Consider the following 26,775-nt stretch of genomic DNA (forward strand, 5'->3'; position numbering starts at 1 on the left):
GAAAGCCAAAGTTCAAAGTTCTTTAGTGAGATTATAAGAGGTACTGATGGAAGTGCAAATTGAATTAAATTTGTTTCTGAATGCATTTTTTAACCTTTATAGATACTCTTAGAAGGGCCTGGCACATTGAAGTTTAATAATTTTTGCTTGGCAAAAGTGGAAGGTGAAAATTTGGAAGAATTCTTTGCTTTGGTGGCAGCAGAAGAAGGAGGAGGTGATAGCGGAGAAAATGTACTGAAGAAAAACATGAAAAGTAGAGTCAAAGGTATGTGGTGAGCTTCTAGATCCTAACTGGTCGTGGGCTGCCCAAGTCATGCGTTTAAGAGATAATGTCAGCCTTGTATTTTCCCTGTCAAATAATGTATTGGAAATAATAATGACCAGGAGAATTCTGGATGTAGGGCTGGTTTTGTCCATGGCCTAAAGTTTTCCACGTGGATCTAATACTGTGTAAGGCCTGGGAAACCTTTAGCAAAGCCTGTATCCTATCCTTAGCTTTATTTGTCACTGACCTTTCATTAGAACATATGGAGAGTTTTGTCTTGATTCCTGCTGTGTCCTCAGCACTTAGATCAGTGCCTGGCGCATTCTCGTGGGTCAAGTAGATATTTGTTCAACATTGTTGAGTAGCTGATATTCTGCAATTAAGGAAGATTTTTAGGAGTACATTCTGGGAGGTGGTTTGGTAGTAAGATGGGGACTGGCGTGTTAGAATGGCTGTACTTGAGGGAGGGTGTGAAGTGATATTTTTTATACCAGAACTTTTGAGGGAAGTGGTAAAGATCTCTCCTCCTCAAGCTCCCTGTGCAGGTGTACGAGACTTTGGGACACCAAAGCTCTAGTATACTCACCACGGAGGGAAGGGCACTGTGCATCCTTGGTCTTAGTAGTCATGTGGCCTGGGATGAGAGGAATGAGGGAAAGGGTAGGGAGCATTTGATTAACTGTAGTCCCATAAATATGATGAAATGAAGTTTAACTTTCAGGGCCAGTATTGTATGAGGTAAAATTTCATGCCCAAGAAGAAGGCTTTTAGGATCCCCAAACACCATTCCATAGAATGACTGGCCTTCTAGGAAAATGAATACTGTGGACTATGTTAGTAGAATGTTAAGTTCTGAATTATTATTGTTTTATGTTTTTATTGAAAACAAGAAAGGTGGTATATTTCAGGAATGTATATTTGAAATATTCCCCTTTAGTAAGAGGGAGAGGGCTGTGTAGTGGAGAGAGGTGAGAGTTTCTAGCAGGGACGCTCTGTTACTTCTGAGCTTAATCTAAGAACAGTCCCTGTGATGGGGCGGGTTAGCCTCTTAGACCAAGGATGGAGGACACTTGTAACCATCATTCACGACCACTAGGGATCACCCATGTCATAGGCCACTGACCTTTACATCCCTGTGGTATGAAGATAAAAGTATAAAGTAAAATCACTGTTTCTCCAGCCTTTGAGAACCTGCAGTCTAAGCGTGGCGCTGAACAAAGCACTGGAAATACACATTTTGCCTTTTGACGTCTGCGAGGGGCTGGGTGTTGAGGTGGGTTGACGATTGGTCTCTAGAAGTGGTGTATGGCCATTAAGAATCTGTTAACATTGGTGCTCTCATGAGATACTGATGAACAAAAGCAGAGAGAAAAAAGCTGCTTGGGCTGCATAAAGGTAAAATTGCAAAGAGCATCTTCATAAGGACGCCTGAATCCTAGTCCTGCCTTTGCTTCTGTGTAACCTTGAGAGTGATGCCACGTAGCTTCTAGAATTTCCTCTTCTATGAAGTTGGAGGGTTGGACTGGGTCGTGAGTGCCAAACTTCAGGGACGGGAAAGTTATATAAGTGAAGTGGCCCTGTGGAGGAGGGAGTGATGGGGTTATGTCAAGCGGGGCTCACTTCTGGCCCAGTATTGTTGATTGACTGAGAGAAGCTGGAAAACTGGGCTGAATGAAATGAGTGTCAAGTTTAGACTTCCCTGCCTGCAGGTTAGAGTTCCAGTGTCCAGATCTGGTCCCTGATTGCCTCTCCATTCTTGTGGTGGTTGTGAAAATGCACCTCACTGTTCTTCAGCTGTAGGGAAGATGATTGACCACGGCCTGTAGCTGCTTAAGGAGGAAATCCATGGCTGCTTTTGCTCTGAGGACGTACTTCTCATGGGCTGCACCCAGCTAGCAATGGAGCATGGCTGAAATACTAAGGCAGGCCCACTCCTGGGAGACGCTCTGATGGCTGATGTTGGTTTGGGAATGCCCTGTGGTCTTGCTGACCTTTTCTTATACTGCATGTCAGTCTAGGATATTTCCACTTCACCTTCCTTCTCTCTCTCCTCTTGGGGTCCAGCATGCGTTGTGGTCTGACCAGCTCACTCCATTTTTTCTCAAAGGTGTTTCCTGTGATGAAATCCTTCCGTGCTTAACCCTGTCTTAGGGTCTGCTTGTCAGAGGATGCAGACTAACACAGTTCTCATCTCCTCCCACCATTCCCTGCCTCTTGCTTTATGCTCCAGCAGCATACCCTGTCTGCGGTTTCCTGTGCATGTCAAGCTGTTGCTAGCCTCTTTGCCCTTGTTCCTGCAGTTCCCTGTTCTTGGAATGCACCCCCTCTTCTCCTCTTCTCTCCTAGGTTCTGCTGTCTTGAGGAAACCTTTGTCTCCCTGATTGACAGGCTCTTATTGGACTGAACACTTAGGCGTTGGTTCTTCTGTTACTTTTATGATAGTCTGTGTGTAAATCTGTCATGGAACTTACCATGCGGAAGTATTTTTTTGTCTTTCCCCATTTGATTGTGAAGATAGGGACTTTATATTCATTAGTTCATTAGTGCCTTTATTTATTAATTCAACAAAAATTTAGGCATGTTCTGGGTACTGGGAATAAGGATATGAGCAAACAGGCAGAAATCCCTGGCCTCACTGAACTACATTTCTAGTCAGGGCAGACAGACGGACATTCGCATTCAACGAATGTTAATGAGGCGCCTATTAAGTGTTGGGCAGGGTGCCTGGGCATCCTGAAGGTCATACTTATCTTTGCTTTCTCAGCATCTGGCAAATTGAAGGCAAATAGGCCCTCAAAAGTGTTTGTTGAATGAGTGAATGTGTGCATAAAATGTGATAGCATAGCAAAAATGTCACATAGAAGACTTTAAAACCATGTGTCCGGACACATGAGGCTGCTGATCGGGCTGTAATGGGCCTTGGAGATATAATTTGCTGGAAGGTTTACCTCAGTGGAATTTTTTTTTTTTTGGTGAGGAAGACTGTCCCTAAGCTAACATCTGTTGCCAATCTTCCTCTTTTTGTTTGAGGAATATTGTCCCCAAGCTAACATCTGTGCCAGTCCTCCCCTGTTTTGCATGTGGCTTGCTGCCACACCATGGCTTGATGAGCGGTGTGTAGTCTGTACCTGGGATCTGAACCGGCAAACCCTGGGCCACTGAAGCAGAGCATGTGAGCCCAACCACTATGTCACCGGGCAAGCCCCCTCAGTGGAATTTTATTTTCCAAGAGATTGGTGATTACTCACTTCATGGAAAGAACATGCTCATTGAAAGACAGAAGGCTTTTAGGTAGAGTAGAAAGAGACAAGGACTCTGGGTTTTGGTGGGTGGACTGGAAATGCCCAGCTGTGTGACTTACGGGATGTTAGGGTACCCGCTAGGCTTTAGTTTGTCTCATCAGTAAGTAAGGGAACTTTCTAGCTCTAGAATTTGGTATTTCTCTGTAATACTAAACTTTGTGTAAGGTATGTGTGGCACACTTTAGCGCTGTTACTAAATACTCCCTGTTCTTCTGGGTGCGTAGTAGGATTGTATATTTCTCCTGCCAGAGCTAACGAAATGTGAGCAGAAGTGATGTGAGTCACTTTGAGGTGGGAGTTTTCACAGCCAGTGTGCAAGTTGCTGCATTCCTTCCCCCTACCTTGGTGATTGGGGAAGCATGTGTTGAGATGGATCCTCTATTAGCCGGGGTCTTTGAGTGACCGTGAGGATCAAAGCCCCTCGGTTGACCTGGTGGACATGTAGTTTGAGTAATAAATAAACCTTTGTTGTTAAGTCAGTGAGAATTTGGGCTTGTTACTGCTATATAACTTAACCTATTCTAATAAAAATATTATAATCAAAGGTTCTTTTCTTTTGACTATTTAAATTTTTAATTAAAAAAAGAATATACAAAGTGTACCACATCTCTAACTCAAGTGGACTTTCAAAATCTGTTTGTGTTCTTATAGGTCCTTATAAAATGAAACCTTAAAATTAGAAAACATTAGGGGCTGGCCCGGTGGCTCAGCGGTTAAGTGCGTGTGTTCTGTTTCGGCGGCCCGGGGTTCACCAGTTCGGATCCCGGGTGCGGGCATGGCACCGCTTGGCAAGCCATGCTATGGTGGGCATCCCACATATAAAGTAGAGGAAGATGGGCACAGATGTTAGCTCAGGGCTAGTCTTCCTCAGCAAAAAGAGGAGGATTGTCTGCAGATGTTAGCTCAGTGCTAATCTTCCTTAAAAAAAAAATTAGAAAACATTAAACAGTGTAAATTCACACAAGTGATATTTATGTGCATGTTTTCTTCCCATCTTTGTTCACCTCTCCAGGTGTCTTCTGGGTATATTTGTGTTGAGAACAATACAAATGCCTAACAAAGTTGTTCTTTCTACTTTGTTTTTAGGATCTCTTATATATGCAGCACCAGAAATTGTGAGGGGTACTGACTTCTCCACCACCAGTGACCTCTGGTCTTTGGGGTGCCTGCTCTATGAAATGTTTTCAGGTGACTACTTCCTGGTTCAGTTAAAATCAGAGCTGGGCACACACAAAGGTTAAATCTGTAGTTTGCAAATATTTTACCTATAAGATGTGAAAAACCTGGTTTTTCTAACTTTTTCTGTATACTGATTTTGGCTGAATTGCTTGATGTCTAGGCATATGCAGATTCCTAGGAGCTTTTTGCTATATGGGTATAATAATCATTTGGAATGTTGCAGTGTGCCTATCTATTAAGAACTGTGATTATTAGTAGAAACTTGTAAAGGTACCTGTGACTGAATTGTTCAGATGTGTGCAGTAGCCCACGCAGCCCTTGGATCATGGTGGTGGTCCATATGTGAATTTATGTATTTGTTAGGATGATAAATTTTGAATTACAGAAGTATGAAAATATATAGATGGTGGGTCTGGTATGTGCTAGGTGTTCAATAATTGGTTATTGCTATATATTTTTTTCTGTAAATTGTGTAATCCTGAACTATCTGTAGTTGAGATTCTTTTTAGAATTATTGGTGATAGCAAACTATTGTTTAACTTTGCAAGTTTTCTTGTGATTTCAGGAAAACCACCATTCTTCTCAGAAAGTTATTCAGAATTAGTTGAAAAGATTTTTTATGAAGATCCTTTGCCCCCTGTTCCAAAAGGTATGAATTTTTATTATAAATGCAGTTAATTTACATTTTACACTGACTAAAGGTGCACTTTTAAAGTCTGTTTTTATTGAGTCATACCCCCAAATTTATATTTTATAAATAGTCCCAAATTGATATTTTTAGAAATATTAGCATTCCCTTTGTCATTTTCTCTGAGATACTGAAATGGAAAACAAAGTACTCATTTAAAAACACCAATTATTTTGTGCTCCTGTCACAACAAATCTGGTTTAAAGATTTAAAAAATTCATACTTTTATTTTTTTGTGTCTATATGTATCACTTGCTTAATTTGTACTCATATCCCATGTAGCTATTTCTGTTTAGTGTTGGAACAGGAAGAAATCAGGCATTTCTCAATTCTTATCTTGACGAAGCAGAATGCTACCTTGATAAGCTTTCAAAGTCTTTTAAACTAGATATAGTTGCAGTATTTTAAAAGTGTTGGAACTTTAATCATACAAATTGTGATTAATACAACAATCTACCATTAACAGTTATAAGGGAAGAAAAGAAAAACAAAAGAAGGTACAAACATTAATGAACCACTTTGTTGTACACCACAAAAAAAGCGAATCTTAAGACACATAAATGAAAACAGGACTTTACAAAAAATAGCGTCATGAGTTTTTAAAAGAAAAAAATTTTCAGAAGTAAATAATGGAAGAAATACCAATACAGAGTATTTCAATATTTCAAGAATCATCTTAAGTGAAAGAAAAAAAACTTGATATTTTAAAATAGTCTATATTTCTTAAAAAGCTATATTTCTTTTTTTTTCATTAATTTTGTCTTAGTTTTTGTGGGAATCAGTCATTCCATATTTGTGTAATGATGACTTCTGATTTTTTTTGTTTTAAGTACTCACAGTATTGATTATTGTTTTCTCCTGTAAGTTAAAGACTTTTATGCAAGGACGAGAAATCTGAAGATGCAGGTGTCAAAGACCTGGTCACGATACCACTGGTGCCCAAGCTTACTGCTGTCGTAGGGACCTTCATCACACTCTGGCCGTAGAGCGTGATAACACCGTCTGTTTTGATTGCTTTGTCTCGGGGGTGCTTGGCCAGGTCTTTGGCCATTGTCTTCATGGCCACTGCTTTTGACCATAGACTGATAATTTTGTCATTTTATATATCTGTCTATTTTTAAAAGATGGAACATTTGGAGATTAATGGAAGTGGACAGTATCATAATATTGTGATATTTATTATTTTCTTGTTAAAAATCTTCAAAGTAAAGAAGCCTTGCAAGTATTCTTTTTTTTCTTTTTCTTTGTTGAGAAAGATTGCCCTGAGCTACCATCTCTTGCCAATCTTCCTCTTTTTGCTTGAGGAAGATTTGCCCTGAGCTAACATCTGTTCCAGTCTTCCTTTATTTTGTATATGGGTCACTGCCACAGCATGACTATTGATGAGTGGTGTAGGTCTGTGCCTGAGAACTGAACCTGGGCTGCTGAAGTGGAGTGCACTGAACTTAACCACTAGGCCACAGGGCCGGCCCCTGCAAGTATTCTAATCATAGTATATTATGAAGCAAAGTTGATCAAGTTAAGAATGCCTCAGAAGGGGCCAGCTTGGTGGCATGGTGGTTAAGTTCATACACTCTGCTTAGGCAGCCTGGGGTTCACAGTTTCAGATCTTGGGCATAGACCTACACACTGCTCATAAAGCCATGCTGTGGTGGCATCCTGCATACAAAATAGAGGAAGATTGGCACAGATGATAGTTCAGCAACAATCTTCCTCAAGCAAAAAAAAGAAAAGAGGAAGATTGGTTATGGATGTTAGCTCAGGGCCAATCTTCCTCACCAAGAAAAAAAAAAAAAAGAAGGAGAAGAAGAAGAGGAATGCTGCAGAAAATGAGATAATTAATACTTGAAGACAAGGATCTGAGTTAGTCAGGCGAGTGATCCCTTACTGGGGTTATTCAATAAAGAGAAAGTTTAGAGGTTAGTCAAAACTTAGTTTTTGAGATTCATGTTTTTTGTGGTCTAAGAAAAAATGTTTTTTATTTTTGTGACCCTCTCCCATTAAATAGAGGGTGTAATTGTTAATGAATTCAGTGTTCTCTTAAAAGTAATTTATGGGGCCAGTCCTGGTGGTCTAGTGGTTAAGTTCAGTGCACTCTGCTTCAGCAACCTGGGTTTGGTTTCCTGGCATGGATCTACACCACTTGTCAGTGGCCATACTGTGGCGGTGGCTCACATACAAAAAAAAAAAAAGAAGATTGGCAACAGATGTTAGCTCAGGGCAACTCTTCCTCAGCAAAAAAAAAAAAAAAAAAAAAAAAAAAACCCATAAAAAATGTATATATAAATAATTTATGTGCTTAAAATACTGCTACTTCAAGTGTTGATGTAGGGTATGTATTCATCTACTTATTTTTTTTCTTTTGGGAATTTGTGTATAGATTCTTCTCTTCCTAAAGCTTCTTCAGATTTTATTAATTTGCTTGATGGTTTACTTCAAAAAGATCCTCAGAAAAGGTATGTATGAATGGTATTTTAATATGAATGAATAGTGGAATCTTTTTTTTCCTTTCATTTACTTCTAAAACAGTACTGTTCTTATTATACAAAGAGATCTTCAAATTACCTCTTGTTTTTTAAAAAAAGAGAAGAAATCTGAGTTTACATTGAGTGTTTTCTGTTTGCAGGTGTTTTTAATCATGAGGAATTTTTAAAGTCAATTTCTCTTTTAATGTATTAAATAGTTGCCTAGTAGGTTGGCAGACTTCTTGTAACTCCCAAATCCAAGAAGTGGATTTTTTTCCGTTGTGGATTTCAGGCTCAAACTGGCTTAGATGAGTGAACTAGGGATGGTACTGTCAAGGTAGTTAACGTACTAATGACTGAGTGGTAGTTCAATATGCTATGTTTTTATGATAATCCTGTCATAATAGGGATGTCAAGCAACAGGGTAACAGGCACAGGGGGAGTTTTCTGTGTTACAGTGATGACAGAAACTTAAAAATCCCTGTGGTGTGGGACAGGGGAGGGGAGAGGAGGGGGGCGATGGGGAGGGGCTCTCTCGGGCCCAAGAGACGAGAGCAACTGGTTTCTAGTTCTGCTTCTGCCACCAGGTAACTGGTGGGTTTTAGGCAAGTATTTGAGGTCCCTGCTTCAGGATGTAAAATGAAGAATAAGTTTAGTGTAGCATATAAAACAATCCATTCTCTCTCTTCATTAAGTATGAGAGAAAAACTGCAGAAGGAAATGCTAATTCTTGTATAAGTTATAGGACAAACCTCCCCTGCTTACAATAGAAGCCTTTTAGGATGTGTGTTATTTTGGTGGATAAGCTTCCAGACATCTTTTGATAGGATACAAATATACTTTATTTCCACATATTTGTATCCCTATATTTTATAATTTTTGCCTAAATGGTACCATTCCATAACCTAGTTTTTTCTCTATTTCTGCTTAGTCATTTGAAATGGCTGCAGAATGTGCATGTGATAACCTGTGATAACAATAAACATTTACAGTGCTTCTGGATTTAGAATATCTTACATACTGCTCCAGTAAATATGTTTTTGTGTATTTTTGGTTGTTTCTGTTCACTTAGGCGATTATCTCCTTTGGGTAGATTTCTCAAAGCAAGGATGCTGGCCAAAAGCTCAGAACATTAAAAAGTCCGATGTCTTTGCTGCATTCCAGGAGCGTGTGCTGGTTTATACTTCCAGCAACATTAGAAAACTCCTTCCCTCCCACAGTTACCTACAGTGGGCTTTGTTGATCTTATAAATTTTTGCCAATCTGATGGATCAAAGAGAAATTCCATTTTATTGACAATTTTTATTTCTCCGTTAGTGAATTTTAAGAGCCCTTTGTATAAAAGGGGTATTACGTGTGGTTGCAAATTCTTTCTCTTTATCATGTGTTTAATTTTGATCGAAGTAGTTTTTATTTCAATACAGAAGTTGTGAATACTTAATCAAATATAAATTATTTTCATTGTTGTTTTAAAATTTCAGTCAGGCTTAACCATTCTGAGTCTGATGAATATACTAGACGTATTAATGCTGTGAAAGTGAGTCTGGGTTTTGGATAACAGCCTGAAATCATTTAGATGTTGGTGACCTAGCTGGATAACATTTGACTCCTAAACAGAGGAATGACTGTGTGTAGACTTGAGGCTGATATTCTTGTTTATTTCTGAATGAAGTTCTAAAAGTGAAGTTCCAAAAATTGAATGTATGAAACAGGTAGGATGCTTAGAATAATCAAGCCTCTCTTGGGACGTAAAGGATGACAGAATTATAGATTGATAATATCTGATATATTTACTTTAGAATTTTAGGTTATTTATTGACTCCCTTCAAAGACTGTTTTGAGAACCCAAAATATTTTCATCAGGCTCTACAGAATGTGAACCTGAGACTTCTGATACTTAGGTGTCAGACTCTTTTATTCTCTAATAAAAATATGCTTTTGTATATTTTTGGTTGTTTTTATTCACTTAGGCAATTATCTCCTTTGGGTAAATTTCTCAAAATGGGGATGTAACATTTAAGATTCTGGATTATTTCCTCTGTTGTTGCTGAGACAGATTAATTGCATATTAAAAGAGTGAAGTATGAAACAATTGCAGAGGTATATTTATATAGAGATATTTACAAATTGTAAAGTCTGTATCTCTCATTTTCCATCTATATGTAACTGAGACATGTCCTGGGAATTCTGCATAGTAAATCATGTTAAAATAGAATTTTAACATTTGTGATTGATAAAGGTTAACTTGGGCGGGCCTACTGCAGCATTCATTTTGGAAGAATGCTTTCACTAGAAAAGATCAAGACTCAAGCACTGAGGATTCCAGCGTCAGGTGGGATAAGCTTATCTTTGTGTCTGGGGCATGGTTATTAAACACTCATTCCCATTACTCTTGTAATAATGCAGCATCAATGACATGAATTTGTATGCTTTCATAGTTGGAAAAAATCGAGCATTTGTTTAATTGGGGATTGCTTAAAGAGTTTAGTCATGACTTTTTTTTTTAGATTTTATTTTTCCTTTTTCGCCCCAAAGCCCTCGGGTACATAGTTGTGTATTTTTAGCTGTGGGTGCTTCTAATTGTGGCATGTGGGATGCCTCCCCAGCATGGTCTCGTGAGCAGTGCCATGTCCGCACCCAGAATTCCAACTGGCGAAACACTGGGCCGCCGAAGCTGAGCGCGCAAACTCAACCACTTGGCCACGGGGCGGCCCCTAGTCATGACATTTTAATGTTCTTGATTTTGCTCATTTTCTGATCAGCTGTTTATTATCCGGTCAGTGATTTAGGATGGTAGTCATTGGTTCTGTTCACCAAATATAACTGGCTTCCCACTCGCAAGCCCGCAGTAGGATCTCACTTCCTCCTTTTAAGTTAGGCTTGGTCATGTGACTTGCTTTGACTAATGAAATGTGAGCAGAAGTGATGTGTGTTATTTCTGGATAGAAACTTTAAGAGCTAGTGTGTGATTTCCCACGTTTCTTCCTCCTGATTAGGTAATTGGGAAGAAAATGTCCAAATGGAGTTGCTGTTAGACCGGGTCTTTAGAGACTGTGATGAGCATAGCTTTCCCGCCAGCCTTCAATGGCTATGTGCATGAGTGAGCCATCAAGTTAGGAGATTTCTCTAAGCCACTAGGGTTTGTGGGATGTTTGTAACCACAGAATAACCTGGCCCATCCTGAATAATATAGTTCATTTTTATTATAAAATCTTCTTAGCCCAGGATACTTACAGAAGTGATGGTATTTTGAAAAGAACAAGGTGAGAAGTAGTTGAATAAAATCCTGGTAATTGACTTTTCCTCCCTCAACTCATTCAGTGGTAAATGATTGTCTGATTCTTAATTTTAATCTTGACACATTCAGTGTTTTGGATAGGAAAGTCTGAATTCTATTTGAGGTCTCTCTCAAACTTTGGTTTCTGTGATCTAGTGAGCTTCAACTGTGTTCTAACCATTGTATTAGGCTCTGTGGGAACTACAGAAAACTGGGCTCTGGTCCTGGCCTGTCAGTGTCAGCAAGTCACAGAACACCTCTGACCTTAGTTTGTTGTCTTCCTTTTTAATCTATATGCCTTTTATTTCTTGTTTTCACCTTATAGCCCTTGGTAGGATCTTTTCAGTAAGATATTGAATCAGGAGTGATGAAGTGAACATCCTTGCCTGGTTTCTGATTTTAGGATGAAAGCGTTCAGCTTTTCCCGATCAAGTATGATGAGCTGGAGGTTTTTGTAGCTGCCCTTTTTCAGTTTGAATGTTGAATTTTGTCAAATGCCTCTTTGTATCAGTTGATAGGATCATGCGGTTGTTCTTCTTTTTTTGAGGAAGGTTAGCCCTGAGCTAACTGCTGCCAATCCTCCTCTTTTTGCTGAGGAAGACTGGCCCTGAGCTAACATCCATGCCCATCTTCCTCTACTTTATACGTGGGACGCCTACCACAGCATGGCTTTTGCCAAGTGGTACCGTGTCCGCATCTGGGATCCGAACCGGCGAAACCTGGTCTGAGAAACGGAATGTGCGAACTTCACTGCTGCACCACTGGGCCAGCCCCACGGTTTTTCTTCTTTAGACTCTCATTATGGACTCTTACATAAATTGGTTTTCAAATATTGAACCAGCCTTGAATTCCCACAACAAACCGACTTAGTCATGATATATTATACTTTTATGTCTTGCTGGATGTGTTTGGGGCCAAGTGATGGGAGGACAACAAGAGAGAAAAAAAAGAGAGCAGAGCAACAGGGATTTGCCTCACATTCTTGGCATCATAGCTCTCTGGTTAGAGAAGAGGATGCCCCTCCCTCAAAGTTTTAGGCACTGGCTGTAAGATGTGCTGTCCCCAACCAGCTGCTGCAGGATTGCCTGGGGGTTGGGACAGGACAAAATGGAAAAAAGAAAAAGAAAAACTAGAGGATTTCCCTTGTTCTGACCCTTAGGGCACCCCTTTCCTGTTCCTTGGAAAAGAAATAGCAAGCTTCTTTTGGGGCTCCTTCTGTCTGTACTCGCTGCCTTTGAGTCCAGATTGCACAATACTGGAAGCGGGAAAATTAAAGGGAAACCCACTGCTGGTTAACTGGTACTTCAAGTTCTGGTTTGCTTCCCCAATATGCCCACTGCCCTTTATTTTTCAGGGATAAGGTTTACAGACTTAGTACATATATGTTGTATATAATTTAATTATCTTTCCAACCTCTTGTTCTATATGGAAAACTATACAGAGCTCCCAAGTAACTTTGATTGTATTGGCTTTCTCCTCTCGAACAGCAGAAACGTGGTGGAGTGTTCTGGTATACAAGATTCCAAGGAGCTTTTGAGGAGCCCTCAGAGTGGACAAGCAAAAGGGGAGAAGAGTGGTCAGCGACTGAGTCACTCTTTCAGACTAGGTGAGCTTTCATTGGAGAACATTCATGCTGCTTCGGATGCTATTTCTAGACTTCCTAGTTTGTTTTTATCTTTCTCTTTACATTTCTGTCTGCCTTATGTCCTGCTCATGATATATTTGTTCCTTTTTGGATAATGTTTTACTCTCCTGTCACAGAAAATCCAACTGAGTTGAGGCCTAAGAGTACTCTTGGGGGTCAACCGAGTGAGTCCATGTTTCTTCTCAGGTATGTAAAATGACAGAGCAGTAAGAGTCCATGGGAGGTGAAATTTAAATCTTCTCAAATCATCTGTTGTCCTGGTGGCAAACCGTGTTACACACAGAGAAAGGGCAGGGGTATGAACACCAAATTCCAGTTTCACTCTCTGCTTTCAAAGTTACCATTAAGTGCTGGCCAATGGAATGTAGATTTTGCTATGTATTTAAAAAATTTTTTAATGAAACTACCTTATCTTTCCTATTTATAGGGGTTAAAACCTCTTCATTTTGTATTTTCACTTCAAATAGAATTGAATTTAAAATTTCAGAAGTCCAGCTTCTTTATTGGATATAGACTTACAGAAAAGAACAGGTTATGTTTTTCTTTAACTGTTGTTCTATGTGGGGGCTTAAACAACGTTCATTATTTCAGTGCGATCATTGAAATAATAAAAGATTAGAATGGTGTTTTAATGTGATTAAGACCAATGTATTTAAAAATTTAATAATATGAAATATTGTGTTATATTTTATTTATAATTTTAGTCTCAGAGAAATAGTTTTATTTAATGGCATAGGGGTTATAACAGTAAGCTAAAATTTCCTGATTTGTTTTACTCATATTTAAATATGAAACATGTTAAATTTATCTACCTACATCTTAGGCATTTTAAATTCAATTTTTTAAAAACTTTGGCTAATCTTTGGCATATTTTGTGAGTTAAGTAAGTACCTGTTTAATGAATGAATAAACAGAAAAGTGAAAGAGAGGTGAGAATCCTGATATTTGGGAATTTGAAAGAATTTGTTTAAAAAGACTCCAATGATTTGAGTGGAAGAATTTCTTAAAATGTGAAAAACTCAAAATCACAGACCCAGGAGTAATGGAGTGACCCCCACAGAATACGGCAACCATTTATAGGTGCGGGAGGAATCACTGAACATAGATGCAGACGATAATTTATTTGTTACCTATCTTAAATAGGTACCAAGTTAATTTTCCATTTCAAAATTTTCTGAAATAGAATTGTAAATATTTTCCATCCTTTGTAGAATATTTGATCTATTTTATTATGTTAATCCTGCCTACACTAGCATACATTTAAAAAATCATAAAATCAGTGTCTTAAGGTTTCTAGTTAAAACAGAAAATACTGTATATAGCATAGAAGGTGTAAATAAAAGAAGTAATGGTCGGGAGATTAAAAACAGTTACAAAAAGAATAGCATCATATAAATACAAATTAGAGTTTAAACTTTTTTTATATATGAGATCACATAGAATCACCATATTCTACCATTTTTCATTTCTCATTTTTCATGAGATGTGTTTTTTCCCAGAAAACAGGAAACAGAAGATAAAGTTCTAAACTCTGGATAATGTTGCCTGGTGTGTATTTTTCAGTTCTCGTCCTACTCCAAGAACCAGCACTGCCCTGGAATTGAGTCCTGGTGAGGATATGACTCAAAATTCACCACAGAAGACTTCTGTGACCAAGGTGAGCAGAGATGGAATTTTTTTTTTTTTACATAAGATATAGAGACTCACAAGAATAATTGCAAGTTGATCTCTGAACTATGTTCATAATTACAAAATTTACAATTAAGCCATCTTCCTTGATTATCGTTAGTTTTTCTAGTAAGTACTCTTAAGAGAGAGTTGCTTTAGCGTTTTTTTGCTAACAGCTTTATTGAGATATAGTTGACATACCATGTAATTCACCCATTTAAAGTTTACAATTTAGTGGCTTTTAGCATGTTCACAGAGTTAGGCAACCATCACCCCAGTCGATTTTAGACCACTCTCATCATCCCACAAAGAAACCCTGTACCCATTAATAGTCACTCTCCTATTTTCCCCCAATTTCTTTCCCCTCTCATCCTAGGCAACCACTAATCTACTTTCTGTCTCTATAAATTTGCATTTTCTGGACATTTCATGTAAGTGGAATAATTAATATGTGATCTTTTTTCACTTAATGTTTTTAAGATTCATCCAAGTTGTAGCCTGTGTCAGTAGTATATTCCTTTTTATTGCCAAATAATATTCTATTATATATACCACATTTTATTTTTCCATTTATCAGGTGATAAACGTTTGGGTTTCCACCTTTAGACTATTAGAAATAATGCTGCTGTGAATGTTTGTGTACATGTTTTTGTGTGGGCGTACGTTTTGGTTTCTCTTTATATCCGCAGGGGTGGAATTCCTGCATCACAGGGTAACTCTATGTTTAACCTTTTGAAGAACTGCCAAACTGTTTGCCAAAGCAGCTGCACCATTTTACATTCTCACCAGCGATGTGTGAGAGTTCCAGTTTTTATACATCCTCCCCAAAACTTGTTATTGTCTGTCTTTCTTTTTTTAAATTGTGGTGAAATATACATTATGTAAAATTTACTGTTTTGAACATTTTTAAGTGTATGGCTCAGTGGCATTAGGTACATTCATATTGTTGTGCAACCTTCACCACTATCCCTCTCCACACCTTTTTCATCATCCCAAACCGAAACTCTCCTCGCTAAGTATAACTCTCTGTTTCCCCTGCCCCCAGCCCGGTAATGACTGTTCTGCTTTCTGCCTCTATAAATTTGAGTGGAATCATACAATATTTGTCCTTTTGTGTCTGGTTTATTTCACTTAGCATGACATCTTCAAGGTCCATCATGTTGTATCATGTATCAGAATTTTTTTCCCATTTAAGGCTGAATACCGTTCCTTTGTGTGTATATACCAATTTATTCTTTCATTGTTTGATGGACACTTCGGTTGCTTCAACCTTTGGCTATTGTGAATAATGCTGCATTGTCTCTTTTTTTTATTATAGCCATACTAGTGGGCGTGAAATTATTTCTCATTGTGGTTTTGATTTCCATTTCCCTGATGGCTAATGATGTTGAGCGTCTTTTTCATGTGCTTATTGGCCATTTGTATATCTTCTTTGGAAGACTGTCTATTTACACCCTTTGCCCATTTGTTGAGTTGTAGAAATTCTTTGTGTATTCTAGATTTATGATTTGTAGATATTTTCTCCCATTCTGTAGGTTGTCTTTTCGCTTTCTTGATGGTGTTCTTTGAAGCACAAAAGTTTTTATTTTGATGTAGTTCAAATTATCCTTTTTTATGTGTGTTTGTTGTTGCTTTTGCTTTTGGTTTCATAATTTAGGAACCATTGCTTACTCCAAGGTCATGAAGGTTTATGCCTGTGCTTCACTCTTACATTTAGATTTTAGTCCATTTTGAGTTAATTTTTGTATATGGCCTGAGATAGAGGGTCTAGCTTCATTGTTTTGCATGTGGATGTCCAGTTATCTGAGCATTGTTTTTTGAAAAGACTTTTCCCATTTAATTGTCTTGACATTCTTGTTGAATATCAATCAATTGACTGTAAATGTGAAGGCTCATTTCTGGACTCTCAGTTCTATTCCATTGATCTGTCTTTCCTCATGCTAGTAGCACACTGTCTTGATCACTGTAGCTTTTTAGTAAGTTGTGAAGTTAGGAAGTATGATTCCTCCAACTTTGTCCTTTTTCAAAGTGGTTTTGGCTCTTCTAGGTCCCTTGCATTTCCATATGAATTTTATGACCATTTTGTCAGTTTCTGCAAAGAAGCCAGCTGGGATGGTGATAGCAATTGCATTGATTCTGTGGGTCAGTTTGGGGAGTATTGCCATCCTAACAAGGTAAAAAGGTTTCCCTCATGGACATGGGATGTCTTCCTGTTTATTTAGGTCTGTAATTTCTTTCAATCATAATTGTTTTGAATGTATAAATATTTTGAATTAAAAAGGTTTTCCAAGTTATCTTTTGTTATACTTATTGTTTGATAGATATACTTGCTTTCAGTTGTTACTGTAATTTTTATGTAATGTGAAGTACATTTGGACCATGTGAAACTTATTCCTGTGTTGAAATGAAATATAAATGGATTATAATTAAATCTCACTCTGCTAAAAATTGTTTGGTTGTATGTGATATGGAAAATTAGTGTAAAAGTGAAAAATGCATTCTGAAATGTGTTAGATGTTGAATCTCTTCTGACAGGTGGTTATTTTAGAGGAGTGTATGTAATCAATTGAGAATCTTCAAAGTAATTATTTAAGTACTATAAGGGAGTTTATATTATAGTTTTTAAATAATTTTTTATTCAGTTACAAAAATCCCATAATAATTATAGAAAACTTGGAAAATGTCGATAAGAACAAAGAAAATTTAAAAACGACTTATAATTTAATTACCCAGAGTAACCACTGATTACATTTTGGCATTCCCACTTCTGGTTCTATACATATATGTTCATTTTCAAACAAGGGAACATAATTTTACACTTAATATTTCATTTAGTAAATGAGATCTCATTGCAATTTTTGATCACTTAGTTTATTCCTGAGCATTTTATTCTGTTTATTTTTTGCTGTTGTGAATGGGATATTTCATTTTTATAACCTGTTATTTGTACATCCATTCAGTTTATATACAGGAAATTAATTTTTATGTATAAGTTTTCTAATTGGTCTACCTTACTAATTCTTATATTATTTTAATAATTTTTCAGTTGATTTATTTTGGCTTTTCTTTCAAGTCTTTCTGTCTTGAAAGTGCATGTTTGTAAGCATCTTTAAAGAAAGATTTTTACAAACTTCCTGCTTACTTATTCTTCATGTGTTTTTTTGTATGTCCGTCTGCTGAGCTGCAAAGGGGTGGTCTTGGCTTCTGGGAACTTTATTTGCTGATTATGCTGTTCCTTTATCCATGCCCCTACCTCAGTTTTGGATAATTTCTTTTTCTCATTTTTTACTTCACTGATCAGGTCTTCTGTTATATTTAGTTTGCTGGTCAGTGTTTCACTGGAAGTTCTCAATGCATAAATCCTTTTTTTGTGTGATGCGAAACACTGAGACATTGCACTAGGAATAAAAGTTCTGTCGAGAGCACAAGGAAATGTCTCAGAGGAATAACTGAAAGCCAACAGCTAGTTCTTCATCTTTGTTACGTATCAACTCTACTCTAACTAGGCTTTATAAAGATAGAGATGTTGAGCACTTAGGTAACAGGTCAGTACTTTACTCTGAAATTTTTTATGCTATAATTTTAACTTTATATTTAATATTCTGTAAAGCAGAAAGAAATTGATTAGAGTTGGTGGATAAGAGATTAAAAACCATGCTGATAATTTTAAAACCGATTTACCTCATCATAGTTTAGAACATCAAGCTATAGGAGATCTGTTTTCCAGTCCTAACCAGACTTTGTGGTAAACATGAGCGAGTCAGTTACTTTCCCTGAGCCTTGTGTTTTTCATCTATAAAAATGGGAATAATGATACATATGATTTAGGATTTTTATGACAATCAAATGAGACTATCTGTGAAAGTGTTTTGAGTAGCAGTTGAGGTACATTGATATAGGTGACCTTTTTCACTGGTGTCTTAACTCAGCATTTTATTATCTCAGTCTTTTAGAGCCCTTCACTACTCACAGAAACAAAGTCTAATTTTTGTTTTTGTTTCAGATTACAAGTGGACACCTCAGTCAGCAGGACCTCGAATCCCAGATGAGAGAGCTTATCTACACAGACTCAGATCTTGTCATCACCCCAATTATCGACAATCCGAAGGTGCAGAAAGATGCCCTAATAACTGAGGGCTGAGTCTTAGACTACACTGAGGGCAGAAATCTGGGTGATACTTTCCTTCCGGATATTCTTTGCCTAATTTTCTTTCTTGATCCTCTTGTCTGCTTTTATTTCATTCGTGCCACATGTCTGCATTTCTGACTCCCACCCTGTCTGTAACCCTCTCCTCTTCCTACATTGCTTTCCACTTCACTGGAGGGGTGAGTTTTCCTCCTCCTCCGCATTTTCTCTGCCTTTTATCAGTCCATCGCCTGAGGAGTGGCTGCTGACTTCTAGACCTCAGCCCTTTGCCCTCAGTCCCTTCGTTTCTCCATGTGTACTTAGGTGAATTACTCCAAATATTCTAATTGTTGGTGTGTTACGAAGGCAGTTGTCAGTCAGCACTGCTCACCAGGCTGGAGTGGGTGGAGAGATCACACAGAGGCCCTACCCTGTCACAGCTTGTCAGGACTGCAGGGTAGACAGTGGGGAGACACTGGGAGCTTGGGGAGGCGTGGTTCACAGTGTACTTCCAACCTAGTGTGATTTTTGTTGCTTCGCGTCTTTTGGAATGTAGTACTGTATTACTAGGGGATGGTGAATATTCTCCTTAAAGAAAATTGGTTTCTCAGTCCCTCTGTTTTTCTCTTGATCACGTACTCACATTTCACTACCTATTCTGTATTTTAATTTTCCTGCTTTTTTTTCTTAAATGTCTTTCTATTAATTTATGACGATTTCCTCTCATCTCATTGGAGAATATTAGTTTAGAGCAAATGATTTCTTGGCTGTCTGTTTACTTCCTAGATAGACAACATTTACTATAGATCACCCAGCTATTTTTCATAATGGAGCTAATTCTTTTTATAAGTTCAGATCTCTGGCAGAGTAATGGTATAATATGGCAAATTTAATGTGTAATGGGGCATTTTCCCAGTGGACCTTCTGGAACAATTTGTGATATCTTTTGACCATATTCTCTCTCTATTTCTCCTTATAACCATACTTAGTTGTGGAAACCTCAGCCAGTAGCAGTTTTTATTTTTTTAACTGTTTTATTTGAACTAATTTTAGATGTATAGAAAAGGTTCAAACATAGTAGGGTTTCTGAATACCTTTTACCCAGCTTCTCCTAATGTTAACGTCTCGTAGGACCACAGCATAACCAGGGAATTAGCGAAACCAGAGAATTAACATTGGTACAGTGCTATTAATTAACCTACCAAACTTATTTTTTTTTATTTTTTTAAAGATTGGCACCTGAGCTGACATCTGTTGCCAATCTTTTTTTTTTTTTCTCCCCAAAGCCCCCCAGTACCTAGTTGTATACTCTAGGTGTGAGTTACCGAACTTACTTGAACTTTACCAGTTTGTGCTGCTCGTGTCCTCCTTCTGCTCCAGGATCCCTCAGTACAGTTAGTTGTTATGACTCCTTACTCTCCTACCGTCTGTCCTTGTCTTTCATGGCCTTGGGGTAATTTCTCAGTCTTTTCTTGTCTTTCGTGACCTTGACACTTTGAAGTGGTCACGTGTTTTGTACACTGGTCAGGTATTTTCTAGAATGTCCCTCAGTTTGGGCTTGTCTCAGGGTTTCTCGTGATTAGAATGAGATTATGCATTTTTGCCAAGCATACTAGCAGCAAAGGTTTTAAAAATGCTCTATAGAGAGATTCTGGAGAAGTTAGACATAGAAATGATGGTTGAATTTTTTATTGAAAAACTCAGGGTGGAGTACCTGGCTGTTCCAAACTCATGGATCCAACTTACCTGTTTTCTTCACTTTCCTCAAAAAAATTGTGTACTTTCCTGTTCAGGCTGTTACAGCTTCCTGGGACAGTGTCTTCTCTAGGTCAGCCGTCAAGTCCCACCCGTTCTTTAAGACCTCAGCCAACCTTCTGCCTCTTCCATAAACCTGTCCTGACCACGTCAGCCTAAAGTGCTTGCTGCTTTCTCTGATACTTAAAAAAAAATTCTCTTTGTGAAATATTTTGTCTCTAAGTATATCATGCCCGATTTGCATTGTTACTTAAATACTTTTTTAAATTGTTTAAAAAATGATTGTCTTATTAACCAGAGTACCAGCTCTCTGACAGTAGGATCATGTCTTTTCTATCTTTCTATCCCTCTTAACACTTTGCATAGTACCTCACCCTGGCAGTACCCAATAAATATTTGTTGAATGACTAAATTTCTAACTTAGAGGTAAGTTAGCTTAAGTGTAAGCCAAGATGGGGTGACTCTTTTCCATGAAGCTTTGTTTTATTGCAGGTATCAATTGAAATGGTTTGATGTTTATAAATTGTTATCCATATTTGCATATTTTAATCTTAAAGGGCACCATTGAATTCTCATTCTTTTTGGTGACATTTTACAGTGTTCTTTTCTGTCCTCATTGAGTTATAACCTGATAAAGGAGATATATCAGGAGACAGATGTCTGTCTCAAAAGGCATCTCAAAAGGTTTTTTTTTGTTTTTTTTTTTAACCACAGATAATGAAACAACCACCAATTAAATTTGATCAAAAAATACTGCATCTACCAGTACATTCAGGTAGGATCACAAAGGGCTTATCAAACAGGTAGGCCCTTTGCAGACAGATACAAATATGAAATTTAATAGCAAATGGAATATTTGATTTATGAGTAGCTAAATTCCTATCTTCTTGCTAACTGGCGATATTCTTGGGGCAGTGTTTTGTAAATTAAAAGCAGCCAGTAATCCATTTATGCCAGCCTTTGACCTTACTCAGCTGAGTCTGGGCTGCCCTGTATTCTTGTGGGTGGGAGTGTTCCTATAAAGCTGGTGAGTTTTCTTGTTGAGTGGGTGGGCCTTTCTCCTGCCCTTCCCATTGTAGAGCCAGTTGAATTTCCACTTATGGTGCTTTTGTGGGTGCAAAGGGTTGGAGACCACAGTGGAGAATCGAGATTCTACTTGAGCGAGGGGGGCAGTTGAGAACAGGGTCAGATGGTTCACATTTGTGGTGCTGGTGTGTGAATGGAGATACTTAAAGAAGGATTGTTACATTTCCTTTCACCTAATGGAACTTCTTAGGGTGAACATCAGAAATTTTTTCGTACCTTAAATTTTGATGTGTTTTCTTTGATAAGTTATATTTTAAGCTGTTAAACTATATTCAGAAAAACTTTCATCACAACTAGAGTAGAATCTATGGTTTGAAATCAAATTAAGGTAAATTTAAAATAAAATATATTCAAATTTTAATAAACTGTGTCAAGTAGAATCACTATTTGGGAAAACCTAGAGGATTGTTATCTCAAAATAATGTTCCTTCCCTTTTCCCCTTTGCTTTGAGTTATTTTAGGAAATTATTATTACCCGTTATTTTGTTTAAAGATGGAGATCAGCCGAAACTATGTTACCTCTAGATGGCATCTCGTTTCCTGGTTTTTGCCTATTGTTGGGGTAGGGATTTGAGGGTAGGACCCCCAGATAATTTCAGCTGTCATATTAACCTGGTTATGTTTAACACTAATTTCATTGGAACCTTTTAACAACTGTAAAATTTTTGGCTTTTCCAATATTTTAAGGCTAGATTGCTTTATTCTTGCAAGGTTATCTTCTTTGTTCATAATACAATTTTATTTAACTTTGTGTTTTGGTACTTTCTCGGGATAATTCTCCTTTAGGCATCTGCTTTCTTGTTTCAGCATAGTTTCCATGGACATAGTTAAAAAGTCTCCTCGGGTAGAAAAAGAGATGAGTATAGAAGACTAAGTGAAAACAGTGTCAACTTTGGAGTATTTTTGGTTTTGGCATTGTGAAGTCATGATTTTCTTTGTCCTCACCTTAACTATTGAAATTCTATGTTCCATCTTATTTTTCATGTAATCTATTCAGCAATATTTTTTCACATGGTACTCACTTTTAATATTTTCTTTCCTCTTCAGTGGATAAATTAGTATTTCTCAAAGACCAAGATTGGAATGACTTTTTGCAACAAGTTTGCTCTCAGATCGACTCTGCTGAGAAGAGCACGGGAGCCGCCCGAGCCAAGCTGAATCTCCTTTGCTATCTGTGTGTTGTGGCCAGTCACAGGGAGGTGGCCACCAGGCTCCTCCATTCCCCACTGGTAGGTAAATTGTGAAGACAAGACTCCTTCATGGTCCTTGCAGCATGCAGGATTTCTATAGAGATTAAAACAAGTACTAAAATATTAATTTCATTTAATTAAAATGAAAAAAAAAAGATTTATCAAGATTATAAGTTTGCCACAGTTGTCTTCTGTTTAATTCCTAGGACTGGAAGCAGTTGTGTAGACAGTGATTTCGAACTTCTTTTGTAGCTCCAGCTTGCGTTTTGTGTTAACTTGTAATAATTGTAAGATATTTTTCATATCTGAAATTGTAAGACAGAGACCTTTCATCAGCTCCTGGAATGAGCTGCCCATGTGGAATAAGGGCTCCTTTCCTGGGTCGACCTGGTAAACTCCAAGGTTTCTGATGTGACACTGAAGGGAGATATTGAGTCTCTGAGACGTTTTTTTCTTTTTCCCCTGGTAATGTTACTTCTTGGACTGTCTTGGTTCAACGGTAAACCGTGAGGATCTGACAGATCTTTTGAAGTTATTCTCAGAGAGGAGTTACAGTGGTCTGGGGTGTTTTCCATAGTAGGACCTCATTTGGGAACTGGCTTGAAAAAATTTAAGTTCATTGGCTTTCAGGATAGTATTAAAGTTGCTTTTTTGGTACTTGGTGTGTATTTCTTAGGTGAGGGGTAGGGTGCATTTAGGGTCTATAACTGGGCAGGAGAAACTGAAAGTACTGTTCTTGGTTTTTATTTTTATCTTATTCATATACTCAGGCTTTGGCATTTTTGTAATAATTATCTCCTCGATGCGGGATTCACATTTCAGTTGTATGCAGGTCTGATTTGTTAATTTAGCGGTCACTTTCTCTGTTGTTTCATGAATGAAATCTGCATCTTAATTTTTCATTCTAGTTCCAATTGCTAATCCAGCATTTGCGAATAGCTCCAAACTGGGATATGTAAGTAACATTTATATTTTAATAATTTATTCTTCATTATTTTATTGAGTAGTTATACATATTTATCAAAAACACATAGACCTAAATACTTAATCATAAAATATTCTGAAGTAACAATAACTCTGAAACAATAGGCAATTTTTATAGGCATCATTTGTAAACTTAAAAAAATTTAAAAATAGTCCTTATCCTATATTATAAAATTAGAATATTATAAATATAATTCTAGGATTATATAAACTTCATCTGGAAATGTTATTAACTGTTATTCTTTTGAGTATTCTTTATCAGATACTTTACCCTTGATCCCTGTGTTTTAGTTACGCTTCCTAAGGCTTTTTCTCTTGCCACTGTATCTTTCCCTTATGTAGTGCATTGCTTCCTTATGACGTTATTTAAAATTTAATGGGATCATGATCTGTAAGCTCTTGGTGGAAGGACGTGTACTTGCTTGTTATGGAGGCAGCATGCCCTAGTGAAAAGCACATTAGATACAGTGTTAGAAGGTTCTGGGCTCTGGTTGCCAATTAGACTTGGCCAGATGATTGCCTCTCTCCGAGTCTTAGCTTCCTGGGAAGTCTTTGTAGGATGATGACATTGTATAGGCTTTAGATTTGACAGACCTGGATGTCGATCATAGATCTGCCCTATGGGCAAATTGCTTTAACTGCTGAGCCTTGTTTTTCTCATTTGTAAAATGGGAATAGTGTGTCTACTTCATAGATTTTTTAGTAATAATTAAATTTTGAATGACATGAGTATATGAAATACCTTGCACAGTGCCTGGTTCTTAGTGGGTGCTTAGTATATGTTGGGGGTGTAGAAGTTGTAGTTATTATCGTTTGCTTATCTTGTATTATTGTTAAGAGAAGCACATGAAAACATGAACTTGAAGGGATTTTGTGAAATGTGATAGTGGTAAGATAGTAATTATTCTTCCATGCTGGTGAAATGGGGGGAAACAACAGGTGTTCACAAAATGTTTTTTTGGGCCAGCTGGGCAGAGCAGTGGTTAAGTGCACACATTCTGCTTCGGCGGCTGGGGTTTGCCGGTTTGGATCCCGGGTGCAGACATGGCACTGCTTGGCAAGCCACGCGGGCATCCCACGTATAAAGTAGAGGAAGATGGGCACGGATGTTAGCTCAGGGACAGTCTTCCTCGGCAAAAAGAGGAGGATTGGCACCAGGTGTTAGGCTAATCTTCCTAAAAACAAATCACAAAAAACAAAATGCTTTTTTGGACAATTGTTCTTATGCATCTTCTGCTGTTACTCTCTCAAGGTAAAATCTGGCATTGCAAAATAGAATTTTTAGGTAGTTTTAGCATGTAAAACTTTGAGAAGGTTTGTGGTATGCTCATTAAAAATCAACCAACAAAATCTAACACTTTAGCTAAAACTTGTTATATCCTTGAATGGAGTGCCCCCTGCTGCCTTTTAAAAAGAGACATTCTTGATCCTTTCCAAGTACTGTCTTTAAAGTTTTTTGCTGTTGTATTCATTGAAGTTTAATTGTGAAACAGTTTTAATTTGAGGAAAATGATAAATAGTAAGGTAGAGAAGTCCCCTGCATGGAGCCTTCATTTACTCTCTCTCTAAGTTTCTCTTCCCCTTATAACATGTTATATATCTTTAATGCCATTAATTATTTGTCTAAGATACTTTTTTAAGGTATGGCTTTTTAAAACTATGTTGTGAATGCCTGATTATTTTATTTACCATGACCTATTTTTGGATAGTATTATATATTGTAAACAATATACTGATGAACATTTTTGTGCTTAAATCTTTGTGCCTATCTGTTTTTACTTTTTCCCCTTAGGGCAGATTCATAGAATTAGAACAAATGTAGAAGGCAATAAATATTTTTGTGAGTTCTGATAAATTGCTAAAATGCATTTTAGAAATACTGTATCAGTATGCATTTCCAGTCAATGTGTATAAAAATCACCTTTTGTTAGAACTTTCAACAGTGGATATTTATCAAATTTTATAACCCTTGCCAGTGAACTTTATTGAGATATAATTCACATACAATCATGATATTTTAATTAAAAAATTTTGTGGTAAAATATACATAACATAAAATTTACCATTTTACCTTTTTTTTTTTTTTTTTGCTAGGGAAGATTTGCCTTAAGCTAACATCCATGCCAGTCTTCCTGTTTTTTAGTATTTGGGCTGCCAGCAGATCATGGCTGCTAACAGAGCGGTGTAGTTCTGCGCCTGGGAATTGAATCCAGGCTGCCAAAGCAGAGCATGCTGTACTTAACCACTAGGACACCATGGCTGGCCCCATTTTAGCCATTTTTAAGTGTACAATTCGGTGGCATGAAGTATATTCACAGTGTTGTGCAACCATCACCAGTATCAATTTCCAGAACTTTTTCATCATCCCAAACAGAAGCTCTTACCCATTAGTCAGTAATTCGCTGTTCTTTGTCCTCCCGGCCCTAGTAACCTCTGTTCTACTTTTTGTCTCTGAATTGCCTATTCTAGATACCTAGTATAAGTGAGCTCATACAATATTTGTCCTTTTGTGTCTGGCTTATTTCACTTAGCTTAATGTTTTCAAAGTTCATCCATGTTGTAGCATGGATGTCATTCCTTTTTAGGGCTGAATAATGTTCCATATATGTATGTGACACATTTGTTGATGCACGTGTGGGTTGCTTCTTCTTTTGACTATTGCAAATGACGCTGCTGTGAATACTGGTGTACAAATATCTGTTCGAGTCCCTGCTTTTGGTTCTTTTGGGTATATATCTAGAAGTGGAGTTGCTGGATCATTTGGCAATCTTATGTTCAACTTCTTGAGGAACCATCATACTGTTTTCCACAGTAGCTGCACCATTTCACATTCCTACAGCAGTGCGTGAGGGTTCCAATTTCACCATATACTGTTCAACACTTGTTTTTTACTTCCCTTTGGTTTTTTTTTTTTTTTGTAGTAGCTATCCTAATAGGTGTGAAGCCGTATGTCATTATGGTTCTGATTTGTAGTTCACTAATGACTAGTAATGTTGAACATCTTTTCATGTGTTTATTGGTCATCTGTTTATGTTCTTTAGAGAAATATCTGTTCATTTTCTAATTGGGTTGTTTGTTTTATGTTGTTGATTTGTAGGAGTTCTTTATATATACTGGATATTAACCCCTTATCAGATATATGATT

The 26,775-nt window shown here is 37.5% G+C and overlaps 1 protein-coding gene across 8 annotated transcripts in view; it reads left to right on the forward strand.

Annotated features, from left to right (window-relative positions):
* Positions 1-26,775, forward strand: part of ULK4 (unc-51 like kinase 4) — a 512,778-nt gene that overhangs the window by 20,429 nt on the left and 465,574 nt on the right. For 5 of the 8 annotated variants that reach the window (XR_006885343.1, XM_046640226.1, XM_046640162.1 and 2 more), the window contains exons 5-16: positions 103-265; positions 4,654-4,755; positions 5,312-5,395; positions 7,815-7,890; positions 10,139-10,231; positions 12,664-12,782; positions 12,938-13,007; positions 14,385-14,478; positions 18,493-18,597; positions 21,085-21,145; positions 22,504-22,685; positions 23,555-23,601. Coding sequence is in view for 7 of the 8 variants with exons in the window: in XM_046640226.1 (XP_046496182.1) it covers positions 103-265; positions 4,654-4,755; positions 5,312-5,395; positions 7,815-7,890; positions 10,139-10,231; positions 12,664-12,782; positions 12,938-13,007; positions 14,385-14,478; positions 18,493-18,597; positions 21,085-21,145; positions 22,504-22,685; positions 23,555-23,601 (1,196 nt within the window). In the remaining variant the exon portion in view is untranslated. The remainder of the gene's footprint in view (positions 1-102; positions 266-4,653; positions 4,756-5,311; positions 5,396-7,814; positions 7,891-10,138; positions 10,232-12,663; positions 12,783-12,937; positions 13,008-14,384; positions 14,479-18,492; positions 18,598-21,084; positions 21,146-22,503; positions 22,686-23,554; positions 23,602-26,775) is intronic. The other 3 variants (XM_046640173.1, XM_046640193.1, XM_046640202.1) reach the window with 3 other exon arrangements.

This window comes from Equus quagga, chromosome 1 (genome assembly GCF_021613505.1).
Source record: "Equus quagga isolate Etosha38 chromosome 1, UCLA_HA_Equagga_1.0, whole genome shotgun sequence".
In the NCBI taxonomy this organism is placed as follows: Eukaryota; Metazoa; Chordata; class Mammalia; order Perissodactyla; family Equidae; genus Equus; species Equus quagga.